Here is a 13,707-nt window from a genome sequence, read left to right as displayed (position 1 = left end):
AAAAATGTAGAATTTTGCAAAATTAGAAACTTGAATATGTAGAATTTTGCAAAATTAGAAACTTGAATATGTAGAATTTTGCAGAACTTGGAAACTTGAAAATTTAGAATCTTGCAAACGTAACCTAAAAATTTAGAATCTTGCAAAATTAAAAACTTGAATATGTAGAATTTTGCAGAACTTGGAAACTTGAAAATTTAGAATCTTGCAGAACTTGGAAACTTGAAAATTTAGAATCTTGCAAACGTAACCTAAAAATGTAGAATTTTGCAAAATTAGAAACTTGAATATGTAGAATTTTGCAGAATTTGGAAACTTGAAAATTTAAAATCTTGCAAACATAATCGAAAAATTCAGAATCTTGCAAAATTAAAAACTTGAAAATTTAGAATCTTGCAGAACTTGCAAACCCGAAAATTTAGAATCTTGCAAACCTAACCTAAAAATTTAGAATCTTGCAAAATTAAAAACTGGAAAATTTAGAATCTTGCAAACATAACCTAAAACTGCAATTCCTAATAACCTAAAAAACAATTAAAAATATAAGAAAAACCTCGCTCAAAAATACAAAAAAAATCCGTAACAAACCAAAAAGCAATTATAAAAATAAAAATCCACCTCGTTGAAAAATAAAAAAATCTTCGAATATCAACAAATTTAGATTCCCGTATAAAAGGTAATTCGTGTGTTCAATCGTTTATCAACGTCGGCCAAATAGCTTTCTTCCGGCCAGCGGGATATAGGCATGTTAATTAAAAACGCGGAATAGAAATAAAACCGATTGTACGGAATATTTCCGATATAAAAACGTCGAAGAGAAACGAGTGAGGGAAAAAAGCAGGAAATATTTTTCAATGTTCAATTTTCGAACACTTTTGTGGGAGTTCCTTTCGATCGTTCGATATGGAACGTAAAATTCAAGGCTTCAACCAGTTTCCCGCCTTTTTTCTCTCTCGCGTTTCATTCGATTTCGGGGCGAAATTATAAAATATTTCGAAAGCGCAGCGTCGCTCGGCAAAATTCCGTGACAGTTCAAACAACGTCGAAAAATTCAAACAACGCCGAACCACCGTCGGTGCAATTATTATTTTTCATTGTCGTGGCGGCCCTTTGTATACGGAATTCTCTGCGCGATGCATCGGGACACGAAATTCATCGGTCGCCGCCGTAGCTTATGCATCCGGTGCACTGGTGCACGGATAATTTAGTGCACTTATCCGATGGTGTAAAGTGTACGAAAGGTGGTTCGCATAAGAGCATGCAGACACATCACGTAGCTTGTTTTACGGTTCAACCTAAATGTATCGCGAAGAGGGTTAGAAAGGCGAAGGATGCGGTTACTGCTTCCACGGAAATCTACACTCTTGAGTCGACTGTGAGTTTTAAACGGTGTGGGGTTCATAAAGTTGTTGAGTGTTCGATTATGATTAAGTTGACACTGGTCAATATTAGTTAAAACGTCATTGGTGACCTGCATTATGAATTTAAATGATTGATTGATTATTGTTGTGGGCGTCGACTACTATGGTCATTAGCTCGATCTAACTTGTACCTTAGAGGTACTCTTCCATTTGATGGTTTTTAATTTGAGTGGTGGTGTGGTCAAGATGGAGGTTGGTCAAGGTGTGGAGTTGTCGAGGTGTGGAGTTGTCACGATGTAGAGTTGTCAAGGTGTGGTGTTGTCAAGGTGTGGAGTGGTCAAGGTGGAGGTTGGACAAGGTGTGGAGTTGTCGAGGTGTGGAAATGTCAAGGTGTAGAGTTGTCAAGATGTGGAGTTGTCAAGGTGTGGTGTTGTCAAGATGTGGAAATGTCGAGATGCACAGTTGTAAAGTTGTGGAGTTGTCAAGGTATGGTGTTGTCAAGATGTAGAATTGTCAAGGTGTGGAGTTTTCAAGGTGTGGAGATGTTAAGGTGTAGAGTTGTCAAGTTGTGAAATTGTCAAGTTGTGGAATTGTCAAGTGATGGAATTGTCAAGTGGTGGAATTATCAAATGGTGAAATTGTCAAGTGATGGAATTGTCAAGTGATGGAATTGTCGAATGGTGGAATTGTTAAGTTGTGGAATTGTCAAGTAGTGGAATTGTCAAATGGTGAAATTGTCAAGTGATGGAATTGTCAAGTGGTGGAATTGTCAAGTGATGGAATTGTCAAGTGGTGGAATTGTCAAGTGATGGTATTGTCAAGTGATGGAATTGTCAAGTTGTGAAATTGTCAAGTTGTGGAATTGTCAAGTGATGGAATTGTCAAGTGGTGGAATTATCAAATGGTGAAATTGTCAAGTGATGGAATTGTCAAGTGATGGAATTGTCGAATGGTGGAATTGTTAAGTTGTGGAATTGTCAAGTAGTGGAATTGTCAAATGGTGAAATTGTCAAGTGATGGAATTGTCAAGTGGTGGAATTGTCAAGTGATGGAATTGTCAAGTGGTGGAATTGTCAAGTGATGGTATTGTCAAGTGATGGAATTGTCAAGTGGTGAAATTGTCAAGTGATGGAATTGTCAAGTGGTGGAATTGTCAAGTGATGGTATTGTCAAGTGGTGGAATTGTCAAATGGTGGAATTACCAAGTTGCCGAGTTTTAAACGGTGTGGGGTTCATAAAGTTGTTGAGTGTTTGATTATGGGACTATGATTAAGCTGACACTGGTCAATATTAGTTAAATCGTCATTAGTGACCTGCATTATGAATTTAATTGATTGATTATTATTGTGGGCGTCGACTACTATAGTCATTAGCCCGATGAATTTAATTGTACGAAGTAATTAAAAGTATATAAATGAAACTAAAAATATAGAAACACATAAATTGAGAAATTAAACAATTGTATTCCAAATAATTTCAGCTACAGCTGTTGAACAATAGTAATTTTAATGAATCAAAACTGAATAATTATAACCATCACACCGTTCCGAATACGTTTAGATTAACCTAACCTGACACACATCGTGTCACGGTGTATATTATAATTATTCAGAATGCAATTGTGCATTTCATAATTAAAACATTTCAGCAGCCGTAATACGATAACAGAATATTATAAAAACCGGTTTCGCAGTTGCGAATTAAACAGAAAAGTGAAATACACAAAATGGAAGCCCCTGAGCTCTTTAATGGCTGCTTTTATGTTGATTGTAATTTCACGTTTTCTCTCATTATGAATACTTATTTTGTGTTTCTTTTATGAATTACTGTGGTAATCGTGGTGCATTATAGAATTAACTGTAAAGAAATTGGGATTAATTTCTGGTGAAGAATTTTGTGGGGAATATTTTAATTGAGAATTCATTATGAATATTTATGATAATTACATGAATGATCATGTTTATAATGATCACATCATTTATAATGATCACATGGACATTTATAATGATTTGGTTGCCTTCCTTGCTTCGTTGTTCAAATTTTGTGGATGTCTCGAGAGAAGACACGACGTGATATCTGTGCTGGTTCTTCGGATATTACTTTGCCGAGTAAGTCATATAAACTTGAAGGGCGACGTGCATTTTCGTAGTCATCAACCGCGACTAACCTGCTGGTCGAAAGCTTGCATAAAGTTTATGTCCTTCTCATGGAAATAAGTTCCTCAGCTTATGGCAACTGAATTATTCGATTGCAGACGGATCAGACAGTCCTTGGATTTCTCAGTTTTTTAATTTGATAATTCAGTAATTCTCTAATTTAGGAATTCAGTGATACAGTGATTCAGTGATTCAATGATTCAATGACTCATCGACTCAAGGACTCCATAATTCAATAATTCAGTAATTTGGGAATTTAGTAATACAGTGATTCAATGACCAACGACTCCATAATTCAATGATTCATTAATTCAATAATTCAATAATTCAATAATTCAATAATTCAATAATTCAATAATTCAATAATTCAATAATTCAATAATTCAATAATTCAATAATTCAATAATTCAATAATTCAATAATTCAATAATTCAATAATTCAATAATTCAATAATTCAATAATTCAATAATTCAATAATTCAATAATTCAATAATTCAATAATTCAATAATTCAATAATTCAATAATTCAATAATTCAATAATTCAATAATTCAATAGTTGAATAATTCAACAATTCAGTGACTCAATAATTGATTAGTTGAATAATTCAATAATCCAATGACTCAATAACTTAAGATGAAGCGATAACAGTATTAATTAATATCGAGTAGTGTTAACCTAATAATAGTCCCAAAATTGAACACAAAACTAACTTTATGAACAAAAGAATAGTATTAACTTTATATAATTGTTATTATTTTTAGTAAGTTTTCATTTTCACCAGAGTTTATAAAATGTATGTCAAATTTTTTAATAATAAAATAACCTTTTGTAGTTGAAGATATTTTTTACTGTTGGCAGATTGCAATTTAAAAATTTTTCAGTTAAAAAGTTTGATGAATTTTTTTGAATTATAATTTCTCCTTTAATAATTGATACAACTGTCCATTTCACTATGTTCATAAAAATTGTCGTATTAAACCTAATATTAGCTTCCCAAGTACAAAGAGTGGTTCCCCAAAAATAAAAACTAAAATTTCCCACGACGATTGAACTCACAGCCCCGTCGTTGTTTGCGGATGTCGGAAGTTACAACAACCTAAGAGTAGTAGTAACAACTATAGTTGTAACAACTACTATTCCAGTTTGAACGCTGAAAGCAGTTCAGCAGCAAATCAGCTATCAGCGAGAGAAATGCGTGTTACGAAGTTAGATGGCCCGGAATATCCTTCCGATTCAAAATTTCTCCTTTTAGATGATCGGAATAATCGGATTTATTTTATATTAATACCTCTATATCATGCGATCGCTAATTCCTTGAAAATGGAGGATATACATAAACCGTGTGTATTAAATATTTATAATACGGATGTTACTTTTAAACTTTTAAAAGCGTATTAAATGTTCAATTGGTTATAAGTGGGATTTCAGTTTAATCTGATCTCACATTAGCTGCACTTAGATTTATATAAATGTTATGCTCAAGTGTCTTTTATTTATGTAGTTTCCTTATAACACCTCAGCATCTACCTCTGATGGGTGCATGCTGACTATCCACCTTCTTTTCGACAGTTCATAATTCACTATTAAAGCAAACTTGTATAATAACATCCTCCAAATACCTCATTCACATACGTAGTACTCTTATAACACCTCAGCATCTACCTCTGATGGGTGCATGCTGACTATCCACCTTCTTTCGACAATTCATAATTCACTATTAAAGCAAACTTGTATAATAACATCCCCCAAATACCTCATTCACATACGTAGTACTCTTATGACACTTCAGCATCTACCTCTGATGGGTGCACGCTGACTATCCACCTTTTCGACAATTCATAATTTACTATTAAAGCAAACTTGTATAATAACATCCCCCAAATACCTCATTCACATACGTAGTACTCTTATGACACCTCAGCATCTACCTCTGATAGGATGCTGACTATCCACCTTCTTTTGACAATTCATAATTCACCATTAAAGCAAACTTGTATAGTGACATCCCTCAAATACGTCATTCACATACGTAGTACTCTTATGACACCTCAGCATCTACCTCTGATAGGTGCACACTGACTATCCACCTTCTTTTCGACAGTTCATAATTCACCATTAAAGCAAACTTATATAATAACATCCCTCAAACATGTCATTCACATACGTAGTACTCCTATGACACCTCAGCATCTACCTCTGATGGGTAGATCTACCTCTGACAGTTCGAGTGTGTCAGGTCCACCTCTGCTAGGATGCTGACCATCTACCTTCCTTTCGACAATTCATAATTCACCACTAAAACTACCTTCTCGACCCAAAATTAACGTGCTGCAGCTCACAATAAATAAATCCCAAAATAAATCGACATCGCTCAATTTTTCTTACAGATAACCCTATTAATCCGTCGGATAATCCGTCACTTACGGATCTAGTATATACTCGGAAAATCGAAGCACCGGTAAAATTATTGATTGAGAGTGATAATAAATCTACGACATATAGAGTGATATACTTACTGGTAGCGCTGACAGCCGGCCCGATGACCGAGTACTTAGGGTTACCGGTAACGGCCCCAGGGACGACCTTGTCCAGCTCTGAAATACATTATTGTAATTATCCTCGGAATATACAGTGCCGTTAATTACAGTTGGGAGTCTCGTGAGCGAATGGAACATGGCCAATCTACGTTAGCAAAGGGTCTCTATTCATGATTTATTGCCTCATAAATAGCGGATCGCGCGAACGATCCTTACGCCTCGCGTATTTCGTACGGGACACGCGAGGAACTTGAATCGTTCGATGAAACTTCAATCGAGCCGTTGGTAATTGAACCCGAGAAACTGACGCGGATTTCGGCAGACGTCGTTAATTAATTTCGAAACGATTAACGGGGACGGTTACTAGAGAGGAGGAACAGGATACCGGTCTTATCGCTACTGTAATAACGAAATTATGCAGATTGCAGTCGGAACGATAACGCGTTTCTAGCAAGATTTTCAGCTGGGTTTAAGTACCGTCAGTACGTTTAGTTTGGGTGGCTTTGGGAGTCGGACTCTGGGTATTGTTTAGTGGGGAGGGTGGGCTGAGTTATAGGGGGATGTTTTAACTGGGATTTGGAGGTAGAGGAACTCTTCAATTTGATGGTTTTTAATTTGAGTGGGGGAGTGGTCAAGATGGAGGTTGGTCAAGGTGTGGAGTTGTCGAGGTGTGATGTTGTCAAGGTGTAGAGATGTCAAGGTGTGGAATTGTCAAGGTGTGGAGTTGTCAAGGTGTGGAGATGTCGAGGTGTAGAGTTCCCAAGCAGTGGAGTTGTCAAGGTGTGGAGGTGTTAAGGTGTAAAGTTGTCAAAGTGTAGACTTATCAAGGTGTAGAGTTGTCAAGGTGTGGTGTAGTCAAGGTGTGGAGATGTTAAGGTGTAGAGTTGTCAAGTTGTGGAATTGTCGATTCGTGGAATTGTCAAGTTCTGGAATTGTCAAGCGGTGGATTTGTCAAGTTGTGGAATTGTCGATTCGAGGAATTGTCAAGTTGTGGAATTGTCAAGTGGCGGAATTGTCAAATGGTGGAATTACCATGTTGTGGAATTGTCAAATGGTGAAATTGTCAAGTGATGGAATTGTCAAATGGTGGAATTACCATGTTGTGGAATTGTCAAATGGTGGAATTGCCAAGTTGTGGAATTGTCAAGTTGTGGAATTGTCAAGTTGTGGAGTTGACAATTCCCAAATTTGCAAACCCCAGCATCCTCACCTCCACAAATCCCAGAATCCCTAAAGTTGCAGATCACAGCTACCCCTAATTTGTAAAACCTAGAATACCCAATTCTGCAACTCTCAAAATTCTCCCATTTGCAAATCCCGAAATTCGCAATTTGCAAATCCCATCTGTCCCTAATATACATACCCTAAAATTCCTAAATCTGCAAAACCAACTACCCTTAATCTGTAAAACCCAAAATACCTAATTTTGCAACCCCCAAAATTCTCCCATACCTAAATTTACAAATCCCAAAATTCCCAAGCTTGCAACCCCCAGAACCCCACCTCTACAAATCCCAGCACCCCAAATTTATAAATCCCCAAATTCCCAAGCTTGCAACCCTCAAAACCCCACCTTTACAAATCCCAGCACCCCAAATTTATAAATCCCCAAATTCCCAAGCTTGCAACCCTCAAAACCCCACCTTTACAAATCCCAGCACCCCAAATTTACAAATCCCAAAATTCCCAAGCTTGCAACCCCCAGAACCCCGCCTCTACAAATCCCAGCACCCCAAATTTACAAATCCCAAAATTCCCAAGCTTGCAATCCCCAGAACTCCACCTCTACAAATCCCAGCACCCCAAATTTACAAGCCCCCAACATTCCCCAAACGAATTCCCCAACATTCCCAAATTCTAAAATCCCCAGATAATTTAAATAAATTATGCAGAAAGTTAAAATAACAGTTGCATGGAAAAACAGTAAAATCGAGCAATGTTCTGTTGAAAGCGTCCGTTTTACGGCGTGTCAGTGATGCTTTGCTCTGTATTCTACGAGCAGAACTGACAGAAAGATGAAAAGCTTCTGGCAAGCTCTGTTTTGAAGAGCTTTTGCATCTATTCTCAGTAACCGTATACGCGAACTTCGCAAAACGTGCTTTTGATTAAGTTACGTACCGACGAAAGCATTTCGAGTAACATAGATCAAAGTTGAATCATAGACGAGATGTAATTTCTTTTTTAGAAAGTTCACTTTGAATAATTTTTCAGTTTTGACGTGTATTTAACGGGGGTGCTATAATAAAGATGAAACGAAGTTTGCTTAATGTGTGGACCGTCAGAATGGGTTGACTAATTAATTCATGAGTAATTAGAATAGTGATGGAGTAGAATGTGGTGTTAAGAGGGAATTAGCAAGTTAGAAATTGTATGAAAGATCAATTTTTATATTTGGATGTGTTTTTTTATGTTTTGGAAGTAATATTGTTGGTTCTGTGTAGAGAAATATACTTCATTGTGATTATTAGAAAATTCTCATAATTATAATTTGCATCTCAAGTCTAAATAATTATATCAGAATTAATTTACAAAGTTGAAGTTGAAAATTGTAAATTTATGACAACAAGTTGAAAAGAGACAAACTTTCGCAAAGGATACAACAGATTTTGAAAGCAAAGTAGATTTCTATTTTATCCACTAGAAAATTCCTACTTTATCTACAATACTGTTATTGTTAATTAATTTTTAAATTTTACACTGATAATTCATTTGTGAAACTGTATGCTGTCCTCTGTCTGAATAGTTTATGACAAGCAAATCTTGTAACAGAATAGACTTTCTAAAGTTGAGAGGACTATTTTATTATTTAAAGAATAAAATATTTACAAAGGTCAAGTTTGTGTGAATGTTGTTAAAGAAGCTTAATAGGAAGCTGAAGTAGAATTTTTTTGAAAAGAAATTGTAAATATTTAACATCAGTTGATATAGTATAATAGAATATAGAATGTAGAATAATATACTAGAGCCATCTGGTGGTACGTTGAGAGAACTGGTGAAAATTGTTTTGTACTGGCAGATGATCACTATGAATCCTAATTTATCGATCCATGATATAAATAATGAAATTATATAATTAAATGTAATTTATTATTAAATGGATGAATGCTTTCTCAAAGGTAAATGACCACTATCAAATATAACTGGGAGCATAACTAGAAATGTAACTAGAAGTCCAGCTAGAAGTATGACTATAAATATAGCTGCAAGTATAAATAGAATTATGATGTATAACTTGAAGTATTATTTTAATTAAATATAACTCGAATATGAAACAAAATTTAAGATATAAAATTCATAAAATAAATGCCTAAAATAAATGTTTATGGGTCAGTATAATTTATAATGAACAGAACAGCAACATCTACAAATCTCAATTAACAAAATTATTGAAAAGCACTTTTCAAATTTTTGCATACACCATATCATTTTATTATTCTTATTTAATTTTTTTTTTTTGTATATTTGTGAAATTATGATTGTTACGCTATTGTGAAAATTTAGGAAACAGTACTGTCGGACATCTATTCAGATTATGCAGAACCTTGATCACGTACCTTGTGAAGGTAAGATACCGACTGAGCTTCGCGAGTGATCAAGCTTCGTGGATAACATACCGACTGGACTCAATCGATAATATACCGACAATGAAATCTCGTCATAGTTGAAGGTATTTACTCTAGCTGGCGCTAGTAGGATTATTTTGCAACGTTTGACCAACACAAAATTTATTGTGTGGTACATTCAATGTATTTATTCAGAAAATTTATTGTCGCTTTAAATCTCTTAATTTTGAGAAGTAATGAAATTTCAAATTTCTCAATTTTAAGATCTGGTGACACTTAAAACCTCTCAATTTTAAAAAACAAGAATACTTATAACTTCACAATTTCAAAACGCAGTAACACTTAAAACCTCTCAATTTTAGAAAACAGTGACACTCAAAATTTGTCAATTTCAAAAAATATTAAAGCTTGAAATCCAACATTTCCAAGGGACAATAATATTTAAAATTTCCCAATTTCAAGCAGTAATAGTACTTAAAAGCTGTTCATTTAAAGAGACAGCAACACTAAAAGCCTCTCAAATTCAAGAAACAGCAACACCAAAAACTACCCTCTACAAATGGTATTTAATTTTAAAATTCAAATGCACCCCAATCCTCTAAAACCCTCTATCCACAAATTACCCGAATCACGTTTCTAACACCATAAGGACAATCACCCGCACCCGCAAGAAATTTCAAAGGGTCGTTTCTAATTTCGAGATCGTAAGGGAAGTGCGATCGAGTTAGGGAAATTGACGTTGGAAAGGGAGCCGATCAGGAAGAAACGTCCGGGCATTCAAAGGAGCTAAGACGGTTTCCTAGCGCCCTGGAGCACAGCTCGTGTAATTCCGGACCTCAGACGAGATCACCTCGCCATTCAGAGACGCCGGAAATGGAAATGAAATTGGAGGGACAGGACAGTGGATTTTCATAATGCCGGGGGGGATATCTCGATTCGTTACTCACCGGGATGCGGTGCATCGTCCAACGGTTGGAATTGAAACATCGCCTTGAAACCTTGGCCAGGCCACTCGGAATTAGCGACGAACTCGACGTACAGGTCTGACCCTGTGCTGAGCACTTCCACTTCCGCTCCTTGGTTGCAGAGAACGGCTATTGTGGGCGCCCCTGAGTCCGTGCCGTCGTGCACCCTGATTAAATCCGCTCTATTCAGGCAACTGCAACAAGACACCGATCGTTAACGATCACAACTTATCGCTGTGTTGAGATACATCTGGTATCAGTAGAACGGAAGTCCGGGATTTGTTTCGATGACAGCGACGTGTAGGCTGCTTATGGGGGCTCCGAGGTGTTTAAGACGCTTGGGTTTCAAAGGTATTTGAGGATAGGGGACTTGTAGGGAGGACTTTTAGTTTGTTAATGTGGTTGCAACTGGTAGTTTTAATTATCTGTGTAATTATTTATGGGTGTAATGTATATTTGTATAAATTGTAAATCTAAATTTTATAAATCTACTACATTTAAAAATTTCTGTAATCCTCAAAATTTTAAGAATTTCACAAATTTTCTAAATTTCCTAAATTCTCTAAATTTTCTAAATTTTCTAAATTTCCAAAATTTCTTAAATTTCACCAATTACTTACATATCCTAAATTTTACAAATATTCTAAATTTCCTAAATTTTCTAAATTCCACCAATTACTTAAATTTCATAAATTTCATAAATATTTTAAATTTCCTAAATTTCCAAAATTTCACCAATTACTTAAATTTCCTAAATTTCACAAATATTCTAAATTTCCTAAATTTTCAAAATTTCATCAATTACCTAAATTTCCTCAATTTTATGAATTTCCCAAATTCCATAAATTTTTCAAGTATCCAAAATATCACAAATTTTCTAATTTTCCTAAATTCTCTAAATTTTCTAAATTTCTTAAATTTCACCAATTACTTAAATTTCTAAAATTTCACCAATTACCCAAGTTCCCTAAATTTCCCAAATAAACTAAATTTCCTAAATTTCCTAAATTTGTAAAAATTTCCTAAATTTCCTAAATTTCAGAAATACCATAAATTTAATAAATTTCCAAATTTTTCTATTTTTGTGTGTATGAAGTTAGTACCTGTAAGTAGTATAGTAAGTACCAGTGTCAATGTTTAACCTTGTTCGTGGTCTCTCCTATTTGGCCGTTCATTTTCTTAGCAATTTTGAATAACGAGCAAGTAGGGAGGCTTGCTTGATGTCCTTGACTTACTTCCAGGGAACCCTTTTAATGAAGACTTATTGCAGTATGTACATATATAGGACAGAAGAAAGTGGGTTTGTAAAACTAAACTAGGGTACTATCACACCTGACCCAGACTTATACATAATTTTAAAAAAATTATCTGAAATTTCTATCCTTAATTTCTCCCACCCCTAAATTCCCAAATTTCCAAAACTTGAAATTCCCAAATTTCCAAATTCCCAAATTCCCAAATTCCCAAATTTCCAAAACTTGAAATTCCCAAATTTCCAAATTCCCAAATTCCCAAATTCCCAAATTCCCAAATTCCCAACTTCCCAAATTCCCAAATTCCCAAATTCCCAAATTTCCAAAACTTGAAATTCCCAAATTTCCAAATTCCCAAATTCCCAAATTCCCAAATTCCCAAATTCCCAACTTCCCAAATTCCCAAATTCCCAAATTCCCAAATTCCCAAATTCTCAAATTTATATTCCTAATTTCTCCCACCCCTAAATTCCCAAATTTCCAAATTTCCAAATTCCCAAATTCCCAAATTCCCAAATTCCCAAATTCCTAAATTCCCAAATTCCCAAATTCCCAAATTCTCAAATTTCTATCCTTAATTTCTCCCACCTCTAAATTCCCAAATTTCCAAATCTTGAAATTCACAAATTCCCAAATTTCCAAATTCCCAAATTCCCAAGTTCCCAAATTCCCAAATTCCCAAATTCCCAAATTCCCAAATTCTCAAATTTCTGAAATTTCAATCCTTAATTTCTCCCACCCCTAAATTCCCAAATTTTCAAATCCTGAAATTCCCAAATTCCCAAATTTCTAAAATTGCAATCCGTAATTTCTTCCACCCCTAAATCCCCAAATTCCCAAATCTTGAAACCCTGAAACCTTAAAATCCCTAAATCCCTAAATCCCTAAACACCAAAATCGTCAAATCTACTCCAGCACGAAACCTCCTAATTGCACCGACACTTCTCGCCACAACGCTATCGCATTACTTCCATTTTCGTCACAGTTAATCCACATTTGACCGTTATTCCTCAAGGCCCGGCATTCCACCGAAGGTGAGATAAAATTCTCTTCGAGTGACTCGTCTCGTTGCAAGATCTCGTACACGGAAAAAGAAAAAAATGAAGAAACGATGCACCAGGTGGGACAGAGGGTTGGTGACGTGGGTTCGGAAGGGGTGGAAAGGGTGAAGGAGAAGAGGAAAGGAGTCGAGGTCGACGTCGAGAGACCAGCAGAGAAGAGGAGTTAAAGGTGAAACTGCAAAGATACTACAGTGACAAAGGTAACGTCGGTGAAAACTGCGAATGAAGTAGGCCAACGAATAGAAAGAAATTCCGATGGAAAGGAACGATACATGTATGTATAGGAAAGTTCAATTTTCATCGATGGGTGAAGCTTTTTATGGCTTATGGTTTTCTTGTGGGGAAGAAGTGTTTTTCTAGCTTTTAGGGTTTTTTAGGGATTTGAAGATCTGGGTTTTTAAGGTCTAAGACTGAGAATTTGACAATTGGAAAATTTATTGATTTATTAAATTGTTAAATTGGTAAAGTATCATATTGATGAACTGCAAAATTGACAAATTAACAAATTAGCAAATTAACAAATTAACAAATTAACAAATTAACAAATTAACAAATTAACAAATTAACAAATTAACAAATTAACTAATTGCTAAATTGACATATGGACATATTGACAAACTGATGAATTGACAGAATTGACGAAATTTACAAGATTCAGAAAATTAACAAAGTTGAAAGATTGATAGAACTGATAAAATTTACAGCATTGACAGAATTGACAGAATTGTTAGAATTGACAGAAGTGACAGAATTGACAGAGTTGACAGAATTGACAGAATTGACAGAATTGACAGAATTGAAAAAATGT

At 35.2% G+C, this 13,707-nt stretch overlaps 1 protein-coding gene across 2 annotated transcripts in view; it reads right to left on the bottom strand.

Moving 5' to 3' along the window:
• Sol1 overlaps positions 1-13,707 on the bottom strand; it is a 718,219-nt gene that overhangs the window by 379,614 nt on the left and 324,898 nt on the right. For both annotated transcript variants that reach the window (XM_076539295.1, XM_076539296.1), the window contains exons 7-8: positions 10,568-10,779; positions 6,037-6,114 (exon numbers count right to left, since the gene is read on the bottom strand). In XM_076539295.1, the coding sequence (XP_076395410.1) occupies positions 6,037-6,114; positions 10,568-10,779 (290 nt within the window). The remainder of the gene's footprint in view (positions 1-6,036; positions 6,115-10,567; positions 10,780-13,707) is intronic.

The sequence above is a fragment of the Megachile rotundata genome, chromosome 13 (assembly GCF_050947335.1).
Source record: "Megachile rotundata isolate GNS110a chromosome 13, iyMegRotu1, whole genome shotgun sequence".
NCBI lineage: Eukaryota > Metazoa > Arthropoda > Insecta > Hymenoptera > Megachilidae > Megachile > Megachile rotundata.
This window is presented reverse-complemented; position numbering and strand designations above follow the sequence as displayed.